The 19,454-nt window shown below is 43.1% G+C and overlaps 1 protein-coding gene and 1 long non-coding RNA gene across 4 annotated transcripts; one reads left to right on the top strand and one right to left on the bottom strand.

Moving 5' to 3' along the window:
- Positions 1-3,899: 3,899 nt before the first annotated feature.
- On the bottom strand, positions 3,900-5,717 carry LOC106815142. Its single transcript, XR_001394707.1, has 3 exons — positions 5,633-5,717; positions 4,583-4,842; positions 3,900-4,219 (listed from the first exon to the last, which is right to left on the bottom strand). It is a non-coding gene; the product is annotated as an uncharacterized LOC106815142 (long non-coding RNA).
- Positions 4,589-11,532, top strand: LOC106815141. 3 transcript variants are annotated; one of them, XM_014819573.1, is made up of 5 exons: positions 4,589-4,850; positions 5,640-5,729; positions 6,069-6,216; positions 10,548-10,702; positions 11,418-11,532. In XM_014819573.1, exons 1-3 carry the CDS (start codon positions 4,607-4,609, stop codon positions 6,164-6,166), a joined length of 432 nt encoding a protein of 143 aa, XP_014675059.1. In that variant the 5' UTR covers positions 4,589-4,606; the 3' UTR covers positions 6,167-6,216; positions 10,548-10,702; positions 11,418-11,532. The 3 variants fall into 3 exon arrangements, 1 of the variants encoding a protein (XP_014675059.1); XR_001394705.1 differs by lacking the exon at positions 4,589-4,850 and adding an exon at positions 9,805-9,934 and having other exon boundaries at positions 5,644-5,729; XR_001394706.1 differs by lacking the exon at positions 4,589-4,850 and adding an exon at positions 9,805-9,964 and having other exon boundaries at positions 5,647-5,729.
- Positions 11,533-19,454: the final 7,922 nt, after the last annotated feature.

The raw sequence follows: 19,454 nt of genomic DNA on the forward strand, positions 1-19,454 counted from the left end.
AAAAAAATGTGATAGCAGTGTATAACTCTCGGCCATCTCTGTGTTATCACCCGAAATAGTATTATACCCCCTCTTCGCTTCGCCAAAATATGTGATATTTGGTAAAATTGGAATAAATATTTTTTTAAGGACCACAGAGTGCCAATAATTTGCCTACTGGATGCCAACTAATATAGTAATAGCAATATAGAACATTTGTGGGGGTTATTTGTCAAACTTTTGATATAATGACCAAAAATATGTTACATTTAGTGAAAAAGTGGCCGAAATCGCTTTGACTTCCAAATTCACATTGCACGTTTCTGTCAATATTTCACAAGGGAAAACTCCCAGAGTAACATATGGCCCATCAAAAACTTCACAAGGATCCACTGCATTGAAATATATTATTACTTTGTAATATGGTGGTTGTTTGTGGCACATATCTTGGCAAAGTTCAACCATACCCCCCTAATGTTGATATTTGGGAACAAAACTTAGATTTTGAACATTTTAGGTTTTAGGTTTAATTTTTGGAATTAGCTAGTATCTCATGGTAGGTATGTAACATCAGGTACATTACATTTCACAATACATGCAAAATTGCTCCACACTAGGTTTATCATAATTATGTTATCATTAAATGATCTCCTGATTAAATACGCCTTGTTATATTATACATTGTTATTACCCAGTCAATTTTTAACATGCCTTGTTATATTATACATTTTTATTACCAGTTAATTTTTAACACAATTGACACAGATTACAGGCATTGAAATTAAACACGTACTAACTGATGCTTACGTCTGACAAAACATCACAAAAGTGTCCCTTTAGATGTGCAGCATATTTTGCTCAGAATCCATATTCTTGCTCCTCGTCATCTGAATCATCTTCGTCGAGGCTGTCGTCATCTGACCCGTCAGACAATGACTGATTGTCGCAGACAGCAAGTTTACACACGTCTGTACATTTCAGTCCACTGGCAAGGCATGCACAATTTGATAGCTTGCAGCTCCTGGAACAATTACAGGCCAACAAATCCAGAAGAGCCTGAGGTGCTGGCTGTCCACTCATCCAGTCTACAGCCAGAGTTGTTTCATCCTGATCATCCCATTTCCATCCCTTTCCAACTGGGCTGGGGGTCATTGGGTGCCTCTGAAGGCTTCGTTTCCAAAATGCTGCCTAATAATTGCAAGCAGTTATCGGAAGCAGTCATTGCATGGAGGCAATTGGTGGCTCTCAATCTCCCCTTTCTTCGCACAGAATAGATGGTATCGAAGGCTATTAAGTTCCTTTGTACCAGACTTGGATGCATATAGGAGGCATGTGATATTCTCCAGCTTATCCATAAGCTCATCGGCCACATTCCATTCTTGTCCCAACTCGGCGAACGTTTCTTGGACCTCTTTGCTAGACCTAAGCATTTTAAGCGCTCCTAGTTTGCCTTTGCCTGCAAATGTGCTGACAGTGTTGCAACCTGTGTAAGCACTCATCCCTATAAGTCCATGACAAACATCTGCACCCACTGAAGCTGCAATTTTGGTAATGTCTATGATTCGTTTCCGTTCTTTGGTGCAACATTTCTGGAACAACGTTGATTAAATTTGAGTATGAAATGACAACCCCATGATGAATACGTCGGTGTCATCGGAGCTGATTACAACTGCTGGATATCCAGTCTGTGCAGCATGAGCAGCGTGAAGTAAGAGTCGACCATCTGCTTCCTCGTGTGTACTTTGAAGCTCAAGCACCTCCTGGTGTCCTTCCGTGGTGATTTTGTGTCTTCAGTTGTTACAAATAAGACCTTTCCATTCAGATGCTTGGTGTAATCTGGTTTCCTCCATTCGCTCACCAGAAATGAAATGAGGCTAGACTTATTCCCAACATGGGCCAAGAAGCTTCTCCATTGCCTTACAATTTGCGATGCTGTGATGTTCTGAAGCTTCAGGCCAAGTTCCTCTCCTCTGGCGAGCCTTTCACAGTTCTTGATGGATGTATCTTTGTAGGTGTCGAAGACGATGTCGATCCTGTCACTAGTGCTGTGACAAAACAAACTGGACAATTCTCCCAAGTTGACTTGATCCCCTTTCACCTTCTGGATTATGCTCATTCCATCTATTATGGTTGCAGAATGATCAGGAAGTTTGTCAGCTGGGGCTACATTCGTTTATAGGTAACTAGCAAGAGCAGCCTTGTTGGTTTTACGGTGAAGACCTTCTGGGGTTGCCAGTGCCCATGGTAACGAACCAAGAGGATGGGATAGTACATCAGCCATTTGCATATTTCGTCCCTGTGCCATCACAATGATGCGACCAAACAATGCTCTGTCACCTTGAAGAATCACGGATCTGCCATTCATCTGGACTTTTTTCTTCTTGCATAAATTGCTGAAGGTCTTTAGTTTGTTCATTTTCATGGGATCATGAAAGCGTTTGGTTGGTGCGTCTGTCTCGAGTCTCTCAGCTTTGAAGTCTGTGTAGCATTGAACTCCAATGTCTCTGGCGTTCTTCAAATCCGAGCAGATATCTTTGGGGGCTTTTTTTGCTGTCGAGATACAGATAAGTTTGTGGGCTTCTTCAAATGGATTTACCCAGCTCTTCACCAGATGTACGATTGTCGAAACAGCATCCTCATCTTTTCTCACACGCGTCTTGTGCAGGTCAGCATGTGGAACATTTGATCCGTCTTCATGTACCATTTCTCTCATCTGACCAAGAAAGGCACTCCAGTGTGCTGCAGTAATGTAATAGCGCTTGACTGCTCCTGATTTCAGGCTAAACATTTTTGTGCCTCCTGGAGTCTGTGTGTCCTTGTTCACAGTGACTTCAGTCGTTTGGTCAACGGGAATGCGTCTAAATGTATTGTGACAGGATAGTTGAACAGAGAACGAACCACTCAAGAAAGCTTGGTACACAGCTGGATGATTGGCTGCCAGATTGGTCATCTCAGCATAATACGCTGGTAGGTATCGTGCATAGTTAAATCTGTCGTATGCAAAACACCAGAGGATCATGTTGTGGATAGCAAAGAGATGCAAGACCCAATTTCCTTCTCGAGCAGCACGCAGCAGGGCAAGCAAGACGCTTTCAACTGTGTCCACATAAGACATCCAAAAGGCTGATATTTTTCCGTTTTCATGGCGAAGATAGTCTACAAAATTCGTTCCAGGTGATGACTAACTCCGTGTATTTGGGGCCAGAAGTCTGTCAAATTTCTGTTGACTGTTTTGTAATATTAAATAGTTACACCCAAAATTACACTGAGATAACTAAAGTAGACGAATAAACCTAAAATGTTCAAAATCTAAGTTTTATTCCCAAATATCAACATTAGGGGGTATGGTTAAACTTTGCCAAGATATGTGCCACAAACAACCACCATATTACAAAGTAATGATATATTCCAATGCAGTGGACCCTTGTGAAGTTTTTGGTGAGTGATATGTTACTCTGGGAGTTTTTCTTTGTCAAATATTGACAGAAACGTGCAATGTGAATTTTGAAGTCAAAGCGATTTCGGCCACTTTTTCACTAAATGTAACATATTTTTGGTCATTATATCAAAAGTTTGACAAATAACCCCCACAAATGTTCTATATTTATATTACTATATTAGTTGACATCCAGTATGCACATTATTGCCACTCTGTGGTCCTTAAAAAATATTTATTCCAATTTTACCAAATAACACATATTTTGGCGAAGCAAANGAGATTCACAGTCTAATGTTGAGAGCCAGGTTTTTACCCCTTGAGAAAATTCACTGACCTGGCCAGGATTTGAACTCGCAGCCTTCGGAGTAAGAGGTGGACAGTACATAGACCCGCTAAACACTGGACCTCCATATAAAGCTCCCTATATATAGCGGTCGGTTCGACGAATGCACGCTGACAGACACAATGATGTAACAAAGGGTGTCGGTATATTTCTTTCGTTTATTCATCTTTGGTTACAGCTCTTTGATTCACAATATTCGTTCACAGTTACGAACTCCGTTCACCCTTGAAAACAGATTGAGATTTAATAGACCTCAGCGCGTCTCCTCGGCTATATTAAATCGTCCTAAGCTATAATAAGTAAACTCTGGTGTAACTGCATGTCTAGACATGACACGTAGCTAGCTGCCTATCCATTGCTGCTCTACGTTACACTCACGTCAAAGCACGGAGGCCAAAAAGAAGCCAGTGCCCAACCTGTGGTGAGTAGCCTATACTCTCGTGCTACCATGAGGAAATCTGAAAAAGAATAAACAGCAAAAATATTATTCTTTCTTACTTATCATTGCTAATTAATAGATTTTTGCCTTTAACTTAACCATGAGAGTGAATTGGGACTTTCTAAATCTTGAAACTAAAATTCAAGTTGCATATAAGTTAAGGGCAAGTTTCAGGCGTGTTGGCATCTTCACATCGAACAAAGAGCCTATTTTTAAGAAAACTCAGATTAGACGAGCATAAAGTAGTATATATATATACGTATTATAAGCTTGTGAAATTTTGCTGCACTTTATTTTGCAGGTGAATGAGAACAATGAGAAAGCAAAAGAAAAGCAAAAGAAGTACTATAGACTGAAGACGATGAAGGGTTTCAAGACTTACACTTTCCATGTTGGACAGAGAGTCATGAAAGCCAATCCCAAGAAGCTAGGTGGTCGAAAAGGGGATCGCATGACTCCAGACTGGCTCTCTGGTTATGTGATAGTTGAACTGTCCGGACAGAAGGTGGTGCTCCGCAACGAGTCGACAGGCCATGTGCTGAAGGGCACGAGTATTGTCCATATTAAGCCATTCCTCATGAGGGAGACTGCAGCTCAGCCATCGGCACAGCCAGGGACTCAGCCAGTGGAAAACGTACAGCCCTGTCCAGGTAAATAAACAGCATTCACAATCAATGTAATTAGACAATACCAACGCAGTAGTGCAGTGGCAAGCAACTTGTCAAAGGTAGCCATCCTGCAATGTACAAGCGTTATATTTCTTAATGTCTCCACCGAATAGTGCCGAAGTACGCCCATGCACTAGGACATGAGCGAGCGTCGAGCAACCTGCGAGACTCCGATCTAGTCACTACTGGGAACGTACAGCCCTGTCCACGGTAACAATAAACAGCAATCACAATCAATGTAATTAGACAATACCAAAGCCTAGTGGACGCTGCACAGACACTTGCAAGAGGTAGCATCGCCAAATGTAGGAGTTATTGGCTTAATGTCTCACCGATAGTGGGGCCGAGTCGCCCATCTGGACATGACGCGAGTCGACGGCCCCTGCGAGACACCGATCTAGTACTACTGCGGAAACGTACAGCCGCTGTCCAGGTAATAAACAGCCTTCACGATCGAACTGTAATTAGACAATACAAAGCATAGTGCAGTGAACACACTTGTCAAAGGAGGCATGCTGCAATAGTACAGTTTTTTCTTAATGTCTGCACGAATAGTGGCCGAGCCGCACATGGCATGAGGGCGACTCGAAGGCAACCTTGCGCAGAGACTCCCGTCTAGTACTACTGGGAAACGTACAGCCCTGTCCAGTAAATAAACAGCCTTCACAATTCATGTAATTAGACAAATACAAAGCATATGCAGTGCAAGCACACACTTGTCAAGGTAGCATCTGCAATGTACAGTTTATTTCTTAATGTCTCACCGAATAGTGGCCGAGTCGCCCATGGACATGAGCGACTCGAGGCAACCTGCCGAGACTCCCGATCTAGTACTACTGGGAAACGTACAGCCCTGTCCAGGTAAATAAACAGCATTCACAATCAATGTAATTAGACAATACAAAGCATAGTGCAGCGCAACACACTAACTTGACTAAATAATGTTTTAATACCCTCTGTAATCACATTGTAGTGCATTACTCTGTGACTAACATGAGTTATCTGAAGAACAGGATAATATTCAAGACTCTTTTTTAAAACATAAAGCCATTCATGGTATTGCACCAGTCTACATTCAAACTTGTGAATGAAGTCCTTCTATAAAGCAGACAAAGTTCTGAAGATTGCACATTGTTAAAATGATCATCATTAGAGACAATATGTAGATGATTTTCATTGCACATGTCTACTTTATTACAGATGGAAGTCTTCCTGAATTACAGGAAAACCTGAAAGGACGGTCGTTGGCAACTCAAAGTAGTGACCACCGATGGTCTATCTGCGGGGAAACACTATAGAGCTGAGGGACTTCCAATCTCTCCAGGCTCCAGCATGGATAAATGATAAGGTAAGTGTTTTAATAGATAATAGATAAATCCTGATGCATATACTTGTATTTACTTTCTCTCCACTGGTAATCCAGCAAATTTTATGGATAGTGAGTGTTGATGTTCAATATCCAATATGAAATCATTTTTTAAAAATTCCAACATTTTTAGCTTGCCTTGACATCGTCAAGATGAACTATTGCCATGGGGTGTCGTCCGTCTGTCCGTCCGTCCGTCAACATTTGGCCAGGCGCGAGCAGGGGGGGGGGGCGGTCCCCCCCCCCCCCCCCAAAAAAAAAACGCCGGCCAAAGAGAGAGAGAGCAGAGAGAGAAAAAACGTAAAGAGGACGTGTTTAACGGCAAGAAAAAGGAGCATTACAATTTCGGTCATCAGACATGAGAATATGCTGCCACAGTATGCCTCAGATTGCAGAGAAATGCGCTTAAATGGCCTTTCAAATTTTATGGGGGGCATGCCCCAGACCCCTAGGCACTTGCCATGCTACGGCACGTGCCAAACGTACGGTTGTTCAATTTGGCCATGTGCGTGCATGTATGTATGCATGTATAAATGTATGTTACGTGGTGTTGATGTGTGTGTGTGTGTGTGCTGTGTGTGTGTGCGTGTGCGGCTGTGTGTGCTGTGTGTGTATGTATGTTCGTGCAGTGCGCGATCGCGCGCGTGTGACGTAATTATTGTGCTGCTTACGATCGTGCTAGTATGTATGGCTATCGCCGTTCATCCCCCCCTCCTGGTACGGATTTTCCCGCCCTGGGGGTAGATCATCAAGCTGGCGTACGCAAAATATTTTGCGTAAATCTTTGTGTACGCAATCAACGTTGCTTAGTTAGCGATTCATCAACACGCATTTAGTAAATTTGCGTACGATTTCGCGTACGCAAAGCGGGGAGGCCGTTTTAGTGTGCGATATCATCAAGCCTAAAATTTACGGTAACCTTTGCAGTAACTCCTACACTGTAGCTGACGAGGTGCCGCTAAACACTCGAAATCTTCCGCCAGGTGTTTGCCAGCATACGACATTGCATTATTTATATTGAGAAACATTATTAAATTACTACTAATCACTAAAATGAATAAATAATTCCATACGCACCGCCGTTTGACGCTTCTTTTGTCATTAGCGCGCGTGGCATTCGTTTTCGCTTATAAGCCGAGTTCGTAGGTTAGCCGTGTACGTGGCACACGCACACACTGTGTACGTGCACACGCACACACACGTTTACGTGCACACGCACGCACTTGTACGTCCACACGCACGCACGTGTACGTGCACACGCGACGAGACGGACACGGTGCCACACGCCACGCAGTGTACGCTGCACAGCACGACAACTTCACACGGCAACAACACGCACGTGTACGTGCACACGCACGCTACGCCGTGTTACGTACACACGCACGCACGCACGCCACGTGTACGTGCACACGCACGCACGCCCGCTGTACGCTACACACGCACGCACGCACGCTGCGGACGGCACACGCACGCCCGGTTACGTTACACACGACGCACGCACGCACGTGTACGTGCACACGCACGTACGTGTACGTGCACAGCACACGCACGCACGTGCACATGCAACGCACGCACGCACGGCACGCACGCACACAGCACGCGCTGCATCGTACGGGCCGTACACACACGTCACGCACGGCACGTGTACGTGCACACGCACGCACGCACGCACGTGTACGTGCACACACGCGCCGTGCACATGCACGCACGCACAACCCGGTGCTACGGCACGCCGCCACGCCACGCACGTGTATGTACACACGCGGCCACGCACGCAGCGTGTGACGCTGACACGCACGGCACTGCACGTGTACGCTGCACGCACGCACACACGCACGCCCGCACGTGTACGTAGCCACGCACGCACCCGCACGCACGTGTAACGTGACACGCACCAAGCAGCGCCACGCACCGTCGCTACGTGCACACGTATGCACGCCCGTGTACGTACACACGCACGCACGCACGTGTACGTGCCACACGCACGTACGTGTACGTGACACCACACGCGCACGCACGCACGTGCACTGGCACGCACGCCGTGTACGTGCACAACGCACTGTCACGCACGTGTGTACGTGCCCACACAAGCCACGCACCGTGTACGTTACACGCACGCCACGCACTGTACGTTAACGCAGCGCACACACGAACCCACGCACGCACGTGTACGTTACACACGGCACGCAACGCCTGTGGTACGTAACGCACTGCAACGCACGTGTACGCTCGCCACACACCACACACACGCCCACACGTGCCACATGCACGCCGCCGCCCCAACGTGTACGTGCTACACGCACACCCACGCACGTGTACGTACACACGCACGCCACGCACGGCCAGCGTGTACGTGGTGTAGCTGCTTTACATAGTGTTGAAACGCAATCATACAAACGAAAATGAGGACCACTGAATCAGCATTCCCCCAGCACTCATGTAGCACAGACGAGACGAACTAGACGAGCGCATATGGTTTTAGAATCACACGCGCGGCGTCTGTTTCGCGTCCTATCTTCCTATTGGTTCGCACAGTTGTGAATTGTCTTTGCTAGGCACACCCTCCACAAGCACGCTGCCTACGACGACGGTAGGGATTTAACACTGCGCATTCATCAACAATTTTGCCGTACGTACGGAACCTACGATGCGTTGATGAATCGCACCCCTCGGCTTGCGTACGTTACTTCGTAGGAACCTTTGCGTACGCAATCGACGTTACAGCCACGTTGATGAATCGCGGCCCTGATTCGCACACTTCACGTGGCTCACTACAGTTCGCCCCCCCCCCCCAAAATAAAATCGCTGGCTACGCGCCTGCATTTGCGTACGGTCAACGATAACTCAGAACCGTTTGACCCACATGTTTCAAATTGCATATAGTTGTTACTGCTATGGGAGAGGTTTAAACTGGTGAATCTCTTATAGATTTCTGATAGAGGTCCATTATAGTTAAATATACGCATCTTTAGTGGTTGGTGATGCTGCCCCCAGTAGTCCGTCTTTTTTAGGGTCAAAGGTCAAATTTTGCTTGCTGTTTTGTGTGTGCGCCAGAGGCAACATTTCTTGATGGATTTCTTTGAATTTTTGTATAGAAGTGCATTATACTCTAATCTACACACACACACATGATTCTGGTAATGCTGCTTCTAGTGTTGAAAATAGTCTGGGGAACTGGAGGTGATGTCTACGTCATACGTTTTGTTTGAAGGGGAGAGGGAGAGGGAGGTTCTTTGTGCCTCCTTCGAACAAAAGATGACTCAAAAATTGCTGCCGTGCCGCAGGATACATTCGCATTGCGTAGCATTGAAGATTTGTGTGTGTGGGGGTGGGGGTGAATATGGTCTGAAAGTAAAGCCTTAATGTGGAACATATAATCGTGTTTAATTCAAATTTTGCATTTCTGTTCTGTTTTTAAATTTAGAATATATTTTATATAAAGCATACTATACTGTAACATTTTGGTGTCGTCTGCAAATGTGATTCATCATCTGTAAAATTAGGCAATAGGATTTGTACAATTTTATATAAATGGAATTCTCTTATTTTGAAATAACAATATATTTTCAGATCATTAATTCTTACCTGGCCCTACTCAAGAAGGAGACAAATGAATCAAATATCCGAATCTTCTCAATACCATCATATGCTCCTGTTCACTGGGAGAGGAGTATGTTTGACACGTTTTCGGTTCAGATCAGTAAGTATCTTGCCTATATGTGATCAAACTGTATGTGCTTGGTAGTTAATTATAAATCACTATTATTGGTGTTTAAATTGCTGTAGGTGTGAATGTACATTATGGGTTCATACATGTTTTTCATGTAAGACTAGGGCAGGGGACAGTTGAAGAATGACATATGTGATACCAATAATCCTTGCTTCAGATTTATAGTCCTTTGTTTCACCAACAATAGAAATTGTGTAAAATTCTGTTTTGAGAGCACATACCACAATATTATCATCACTGTCACAACCTATTTTGTCCTGGAATATATTTTAATCAATAATTCCAAATATCTGGCAATTCTATTTTGGACAGGTTTTGTGATTATGTCATGCCTACAAAATCTATATTTTAAATAATATCTCGGGTAAAACATAGAAACTGTCGAGTCACCATTCATACCATTTTTTTCCTGAATTTGTGAAACATCAAAATTCAATAACTTCCATATCTGTAGTCTAAAATAAATTTGATCAAACTTTCACTGATTATCTTGTATTAATGTTCACTTTTATTTCATATTAATTTGATACCAACACATGGAATAGACTTGTCTCCCCCCCCCCTACTTCCCTCTTTATCATAGGTTCCAATGGAGAAGTATGACTTTATCCTTCTACCAATAAATGTTCGTAGCAGCCATTGGCTGTTGCTGGCTGCTAATGTCATGGATGGCACAGTCTCCATTCTGGACTCATTGCCTAATGAAAGGACTGCATGCCTTTGGTTTAAGCGATTCACGTGAGTATCACATAATAATTATTTATATGCCTAAAGAAAATGTAAAAATATTATATTCTTCGTTTACCAATCATCAGTAATTTGGTGAAGTAGTTATCTTTATGGCTATAAACAATATGCTAGTAGAGATTGGCACTGGTGATGGTCATAATGAAGTTTTGAGGGTTGTCTATCCATATAAACTCAATTTTGAGCTTCATATGATGGAAGGGGGAGGAAATTTATATCCCTCCCCCCTTCAGATCTCAGCTCAGTCGAGTCGATAGCTATCAAACTTGGCATGCACCTTACTTAGAAATCAGAAAAATCAAAAGATTTCATTGTTACTTTTCTAACAAAACCAGATACATTATTATTATAATTTATGCAAATCATATGCACGGATATTGTTTTCTTTTCTCAATAACTTCAATAACGCAATAAAAGTATTTTTGCTGTTTGAAGTTACTTTTACAAAATCTTATAGGTTTTTAGCTCACCTTGACATCGTCAAGCTGAGCTATTGCCATGGGTCGTCGTCCGTCGTACGTTCGTCCGTCCGTCCAGTTTCAATAGAGTATTCCCCCAGTTCAATACAGGTTTAGCTGGTGGTTCGGACGAAAAGCTGCGGAATGAAGAAGATACCCCAGTGTTATGCCATTAGTCCAGTATGACCATCTTGTACTTTAAATAGCTTTAAATTACATTTTTATCATTTTTGTGTTTGTGTGTGCAGGCAGTACATGGAAAGCAGGGCTCAGTTCACTGGTGACCTTTCTCATGTGCAGTGGACACGTGGCAATCTGAAGTCAGCAAGACAGAGAGATGGACACTCATGTGGTGCTTTTGTCATGCTGGTAAATATCATGTCAGCCTAACCAATTCTTGGACTTGGCTGGGCTAAGTCAATATTTTTTTTTTTTTGAGGGGACGGGTGTGAGATTCAATTGTTAAGTGTTATACCAACTATAATTTTGACTTGCCCGACAAAGGTAAGATTAGATTGAAATGTACGTAGTCCATTATCCATTAGTTACACCAAGCAAACTGAAATAATTTGTTGATTTCTGATTCTCTTACATGTAACTTACACTTCAACACTATTTTTTTTCAATGCGTGTTTATGTGTTATCATATTGTACTGTGCAGTTTCAGTTAGAACCTGTGTGAATTAAGGGGCCATATTTAGTGGCTCTTATGGCCTGTCTACACAGACAGGAAAAACCTGTCTTAACCTGTGTTAAAATTATTTATGTAAACTTCATTCTATTGGTCCCAGTACACTTACCTTAGGCCCAGCTATCAGTTACCATTATTATCAGTTACCATTACTACTACTACCATTACTACTTTACACTACCATTACTACTTAATTCCATCTAATTAATAATTAATACCATCTACTAACTACTTATACTACTACTTACATTACTATCAGAGTATCATTTTTTATTTCTTGAGGTATGAATCTAACCTAAAATAACATCAGAATATAAAAAAGAAATTTTGCTGATATAATTGCGGACATAACACGGCTACGACCACCGCGGTATGTAAAAATTTTGCCCGAAGCAGACAAAGCGGCCGGATGCAAGACCGGAGCGACTAGGGCGGTTTGAGGGGATGGAAATCAGTGCTTACGCGATGTATCCACATAGAGCGATTTTGGCACGGTAATTTACCAGGAATCTGTCGCAATAATAGTGAAAGAGATATAGAACATAAGCAATTTTGGTTAGTAAATAGATTCTCTTATTTATTTAGCATTATAGTATTTATTGAAACGTCTCTAGTGCTCTGTGTATAGGGTAGCTTAGTTTCTCACGTGGTAATTGTACGTACTGTAGCAAACGATCTGTTCAGTAACTGTGTGTGTTTGGCTGTTGGAGTCAGATTTTGGCGGTTGGATAACACTGTATATGTACGGAAATGCTGTAATTTGCGTCAATGAGTCAAGATATCTGCACGAATGAAGCTTGACGCACTGACTCAGCCTTGACGTGCTGGAAGTGCTGAAAGTTGTTGTCAGTTGCGTGGTAACCGATAGTCGCGTGATCGCGGGGCTCGCAAGGATAACTGATCGATAAAGGCCTGAACGAACCATGATGACCGTGGCCTCGCATTATCACCGGCTAGTGAAGTAGCCGACGAACGACTCCCACAGCATCTCTTAAGCCTGAGTCATGCCGACAAAGTAAAAATCAGTCCACAGGAAACTGACATTGAGAATGAGAGTAAACACATGGAACATGCTACGCCATCTGGAGATATGGCTGTAGGAATGCTCGAAAATAGAAAAGAAAACTGGGAAGGGGAGCACTACCACTGCGGAGTCCCTGATCCCCATAATCATCTGACTTTCACTGGGAGAGAATAACAAGTAACGCTTGGAGTCTTCCCACAGGATACATTGCTACCAACGAGCAGACCGGAGTATGAAGACTTTGGACATCATACTCACCAAGCAAAAGTAAACCCACGTCTGAACTAAAGGAGAGCATATAGAACTGAGGCTTATGGGATTCGACCACCGGTCGTTGACAGAGAATGCTCGCCACCCCGACGGGATACATACCGGTTTGCAGAAGCGAGGAAATACCGGCAATACGTTCCTCCGGAAAAATTTGACGGCAGTCAAAATTTAGACTTGGATGACTTCGTACGACACTTTGAAGCGACCAGCGTATTGAATGGTTGGAACGAGTATGAAAAGAGCATACAACTAATGGTGAGTATTCGTGGGCCAGCCAGACAGGCAGTGAGAGATTTTACAATGGAAGCAGATAACAGTTCCCCGGCAATAGTAGAAGCATTAAAGCGGCATTTTGACCCAGCTGAGAGAGAACTCACACATTCGGGAATTCAAAAATAGAATAATGTACAAGAACGAAACCCTAGCACAATACGGTGCTGCATTAATTAAGTTGGGAAGTATAGCTTATCCACAGATGTCTCCAATTTCACGAACAGTGTTGCTGGTGGACCAGTTCATACAGGGCCTACCTAGCTTGGAGGCAGGGCGGCAAATAACTCTCCGGAGTCCGAAGACTCTAGATGAAGCAATTCGATTGGCGACACAGTACGACAGTATTATGGGATCCACTCAGGCCACCGCCGCCGAGGTGAACGGACGTGTTTACTTTAGTCTCCGCGGGACTAAGGCTACTGGGGTTTCTTCAAGTGATTTATTCTGTGAACAACTCCAGAATTTGACCACTAACAAAGTCAAGACCTCTAAGAAATACCTTGCACAAACGGGAAGTACATTTTTAACCTAATAATTTAAATATCACATTAGATTAGTTCAGAGAAAATTCGAAAGGGGGCGGCCATTGTAACGATTGTTGTTTTGGCGGGAATAAATTTGTAAGTAGGAAAGCTTTTTCATAGTTTTAATTTTTATACTAAGATCTAAGAATTCGAAATAGTTTGACTTCCACTAACACAATGGGGCAGAAAAAAAAGTAACTAAGAAGGCTGATAAATTCGGGAATAGGTGGGCCTAATGCAGTAAATGTAAACGGTGGGAAATATGGGAAAATGTCAGTGATGTAGACGACATGCCGGAAGATTTCGTGTATGATTGTCACGCCTGTAATTTCCAGAGACAGTGGACTAGCGAGAAGACTGCTCTCACTCAGGAGATCGAGATGCTGAAGAAGGAAGTCTGGATATTGAGGAGTCGTGAGGAACGAGAGGGAAGCTACATCATACTAGATGAGCTGGTCGAGTCCACGGCCAAGGAAGCTGAAGCTGGGGATTTCACTGCAAACGAGTTGGAGGAGGGGACCACCAAGGAGCTGGAGGACAGGACCAAAATGGACCTGGAGGACGGGACCGCGATGAACCTGGTGGACGGGACCACCATGGACCTGGAAAACGGCACCGCCATGGACCTGGTGGACGGGAACCCCATGGACCTGGAGGACGGGACCACCAAGGACCGGGGCAATGGGATCATCATGGACCGGGACGACGGGACCACCATAAACCGGGACGACGAGACCACTGGAGAGATGGAGGACCGGACAACACAGCCACTGAATCCAACGAATGAAGACAGCAGTAAAAACCAACGTAAAAAAATATTAATTTTGGGTGACTCAATAGTCAGACAGACAGTAAAGACAGTATGTACCAATGGAGTAAGAAGGGATAGGTGTGTATTAACCCTTGGAGGGGCTGAGGCACATGATATAGAAAAATGGCTAGACAGAGTAGTTAATCGGGAAGATAGTCTGGGAACAGTAATTATGCATGTTGGGGTAAATGATGCTTTAAATAAGAAATTAGAAGAAACTAGACAAGGTCTTCTGCAATTAGCAAGGAGTGCAAGTGAAAAAACCAAGGGAAAACTCATCATATCGAGACAGCTGCTACCGTGCTTCAAGCCGAACCGTAACCACCTGAACCAGAAGATAATGTCGCTGAACAGGACACTGGAGATCTTCTGCACAGCAAACAATGCAACGTACCTCGACAACTGGAGGTACTTCATGAATAGAAGTAACCTGTATGCACCAGATGGTCTATACACCTTAACAAGACCGGAGGAGCTCGTCTAGCGGTAAGCTTCCTAAAAGCACACCAGGGAAACTAGGAGCCTGGAGCCTCGAGGCATTATTAAACGCACTGGTATCATCAGATGTGCAGACAACGGAGAAGGCGACCCCTCGTGCTTTGGATTCACCAACGTTTGAATGTCTATTAAAGAAAGGTTTGAACTTTATCCATTTAAATGCTCGTAGCCTCCTCCCCAAAATGGATAAGATTCGATATATCTCCAATCTTGATAAAATTGCAGTTATGCCAGGGTAACTCATCAATAAGTCTTTACTTCAAATGAATATATAACTGCATACATTGGTGCATATTTTAGTCTGTTTGCTGTGGAATTTCACATGTGTAGTGGTTTTAAATATGCTATTTAAGTTGTGAAACCTAATGTTTTTGTAAATAAGCAAAAGTTTTTGCAAAGAAGGCAAATCATTGGTCAGTCACACATTTGAAGGTGCCGAATGACTTTTCCTGCATTGCCACGCTAATCGAAGACATCATCCAGATGGCGACAAATGACACCTTCTGCTCAACGATTCGTCGAGTTGAAGGACCCTCAACCACAGAAATGGTACAGCAGCACGTCTCATTTTCAGTAGTAGAGAGTTGGGCAGCTTTATCTGGATGGGTTAGGGTTTCCACAGTCATTCCTGCTTTGTAGAATCGCTGCAGGATACGCGTGCACTGCGTCTGGCATGCCCACACCCAAGCAGATTGCGTTGCCTTTTATTCAACAGCCAATTAATTTTCTATAACTAGGTAACATCTCTATGATTAATTGTGTCGTAGATGGCAGCTAGCCAAGTCTAAGTCTGCTCACACCGACCCAGACATGGCGCTACTGATTCTCAGATCTACGCCTGTCGACTGTCACCTCTCATCTCCAGCTGAGCTGCTCAACGCACGCAAGTTCAGGAGCAATCTACCTGTGAAGATCACTAACACAGCCCCTGATCGAGATGACATAGTAGATAGACTGTACCTACGTCAGGTTACTCAGAAAGCGTACCACGACCAGAGTTCAGGCAAAGAGTTATCTCCCCTGGTTCCTGGCCAGCCGGTAAGGGTACGCGATGAAGTAACCAGCAAATGGCAACCAGCAATTGTTTCCACCACGCTGGATGCACCTCGATCATACCAAGTTCAGATGAACTCGGGGACTGTACTCAGGAGGAACCGACGTTCTATCCGCGAGACCGGTGAGAACTTCAATCTGACATCTCGTGTTAACCCCGAGTCGTTGGACACTGAGGTCCAATCAACAACCAAACACGCAGCTGACCGCACCCCCAAAAAACATGTTCGTTTCCGACCAGAACCAGAGGCCGCGATGAAGTCATGCGGCAGTTCGTCCAGAGAAAGAGGAATCGATGCATACAGAACTAAATCAGGTCGAACTGTAAAACCACCACAGAAATTGAGTTTGTGAACATTGAAGCAAGTGTGTGTTCATGTTATTCAAGCAAGTCATGTAGACAATTTTGTGTAACTTTGTTGTGTTACTTAATTCCATTTGTTACTACGGACTGTAAACACAGAATTCACACATGTATTTGTTGGTAAGAGTAGTGGCCATTTAGTATCTTGGATAGTGTGCGGTCAGACATCTGGTGCAAGCGGCACTAGGGCAGTACAATTTAGTTGTGTTACAATTTTACTGAAACAGTTATTCAGTGTGTACATCTTCTCTCAGAGAAGGGGGATGTCATATATCATATGTTGCGCTGTTTTCTTACGCGTATGGATACGTCTGTGTCTGGCGGTAATGAGGTCGGCGCGAGGTTCTGCGCGCCGTGCGTGAATAAAGATAATGCCGTTTACCTAATGTCTTACGCCTCTCTCGTGCTACGCATACGAAACATTACAATGAGATATCCTTATTCAAACAAAGATTTTACTGTCATGAAACAGACCCTGGAGGCTGAAGGTAGTGCACTGGTTGACTGGTTTACAGATAACCAAATGGAGGCCAACCCAGGCAAATTCCAGGGCCTGGCGGTGGGTAAGAAAACTTACAACCAGAGCCCTACCTTCAGCATCCAGGGTGCTGACATTGAATGTACTGAGGATGTAAAATTACTTGGTGTAACGATTGATTACTTTTTAAACTATGATAATCATATCTCAAACCTGTGTAAGAAAGCAGCTCGTCAGATTAACATTTTAAAACGTATTGGCAAGCATCTGCCTTTAAATTGTCGCAAAGTTATCTACCAATCTTTTATCTCATCAAATTTTAACTTCTGCCCAGTAATCTGGCACTTCTGCAGTGAAAAAACAATAAAAAACTCGAAGAAGTTAAACTATAGGGCATCAAGTATGTCCATCAGGATTTAATAAGCAGCTATATAGATCTACTCAAAACTGATAAGTCAGTCTCCTTACAACTCGAAGGCAGAGGCTGGTAGCCCAAGAGGTATTCAAAATTATAACAAAACAATGCCCATCATATCTGTTAGACCTAATTTCACCCATAAAAGAAACCGGTCACAATCTCCGTAAGAGAAATGGTAACAATACCTGATTATAATGGCATCACTTATGAAAAAAGAGTTTCAGCTATTATGGATCTCATCTATGGAATGACTTACCACAATGTATTCAATACAGTGTTAATTTTAATTATTTAAGAAAATAATAACAACTGGGGATGGCAAAGTATGCAAATGTCAATGTGTAATTTAAACTAGTCCAAGCGCCATTTTGGGGGACAACTTGGGCGTGAGGACGGTTGGTGCATCCTGGTTGGGGGGGGGTGGTGGTTCCATTGGGGTGTGGGAGTCACCACTGTCGCACCATGCATACTTGCTGGTATTACATCGGGCAGTAAATGGCCTGAAGTGTATAGACGGTGGAAACTCATATATTTTCTGGGGGCATTGTCCCCTGATCAGGATGTGCCAATTTGTCTCTCACGCCCGGGTTGGCCCTTTAAACATCTCATCATCTGTGTAAATGTATATTCCCTGTCATGAATGTATATTATTATAGTTTTAATTTTCACTGTTAACTTTTTTACCTCTGTTTGATATCGGTCCAAGAGCTTTTGAGCTCATGTTTGTAATTTTTATTTCATACCGATGAAAATAAAGTTTTATCTTATCTTATCTTATCTTAGAGGCAGTCAGACTCATAGTATCGTCTACATATTGGAAGATATACAAACCATGATGGCCCAAAACTAACTTGAGTTGGGAGAAGAACAATATTAACTCCTTGGCGGCACATGACGTATATACATAGTTCCCACGTATTCGGAGCTGTTCATTTGTTTCTTCCGGCCGCCATCTTGTTTGGTAAAAAAGATTGACTGGTATTTGGCGTTGCTGTTTGTTCCGAGTATTATCTAATGTTTATCGGTTATAACTTGAATAATATGAAAGGATCTGTGCCAAAAACCCAAGCAACGTTATAGGGAGGTTTGGATAAACAAACTGGCGTCAGATATGACCAGAAGTAAGTTTAGATCGAGGGAATTGATCCATATCACGACCTCAGTCATGCAAAGTGATTGCTGATACTAGTTGTCTACCGGCGATTCGAAATATAATAATATAATGAACTATCTTGTAACCGCGAAAAGTCCGTAACGATGGAAGAATGAAGGCCTGTCTCTTGAAGCCTAAGTTACAACAGTTTGTCAATGGATGGGTAAAATATTGCAGTTTGGAGCTCAATAGTCGTTTTCTGGTAACACAACGGGTAAGCATTCTTTATTGTTGTTTTGTTATGAGCCTGATATGTATAGGTTTCAACGTAAATAGACAGCTGGTAGTCCTGAAAAAGTTATAAATTATAAATATCATCATATATAAGTATGGAACACGTTTTCAGCTATTTCAGCTTTATTCATACGAAGATGACATCAAAAACGATGGCGATCTGTAACACAGAAACTTGTGTTGAACAAACTAAACGAAAATAAACTGGTACAGTCCACAGTTTATAGCGGAGCTCACTCGCTCACACTCCATGATACCACTATACCAGTATTTCTGTATCTACTGCTAAATTTCTTGAATGTTATTGCTTCTACGAAAAAATTTGTACAAGAAATTAAGAATATAGGATTAGTGTTTGATTCAATAAATCAGTGCCTTTTAAACGCAACAGACCGGACAACCAATGTTTGTTTCTTTGCTGTTTTTGGACGTTGACGTAAGATAAGATTATCGTGGAGTCACCTTAAGCTAGCAGCACACTTCCACATTTTCGT

This window comes from Priapulus caudatus, unplaced genomic scaffold (assembly GCF_000485595.1).
Source record: "Priapulus caudatus unplaced genomic scaffold, Priapulus_caudatus-5.0.1 Scaffold1049, whole genome shotgun sequence".
NCBI classification, from domain to species: domain Eukaryota; kingdom Metazoa; phylum Priapulida; class Priapulimorpha; order Priapulimorphida; family Priapulidae; genus Priapulus; species Priapulus caudatus.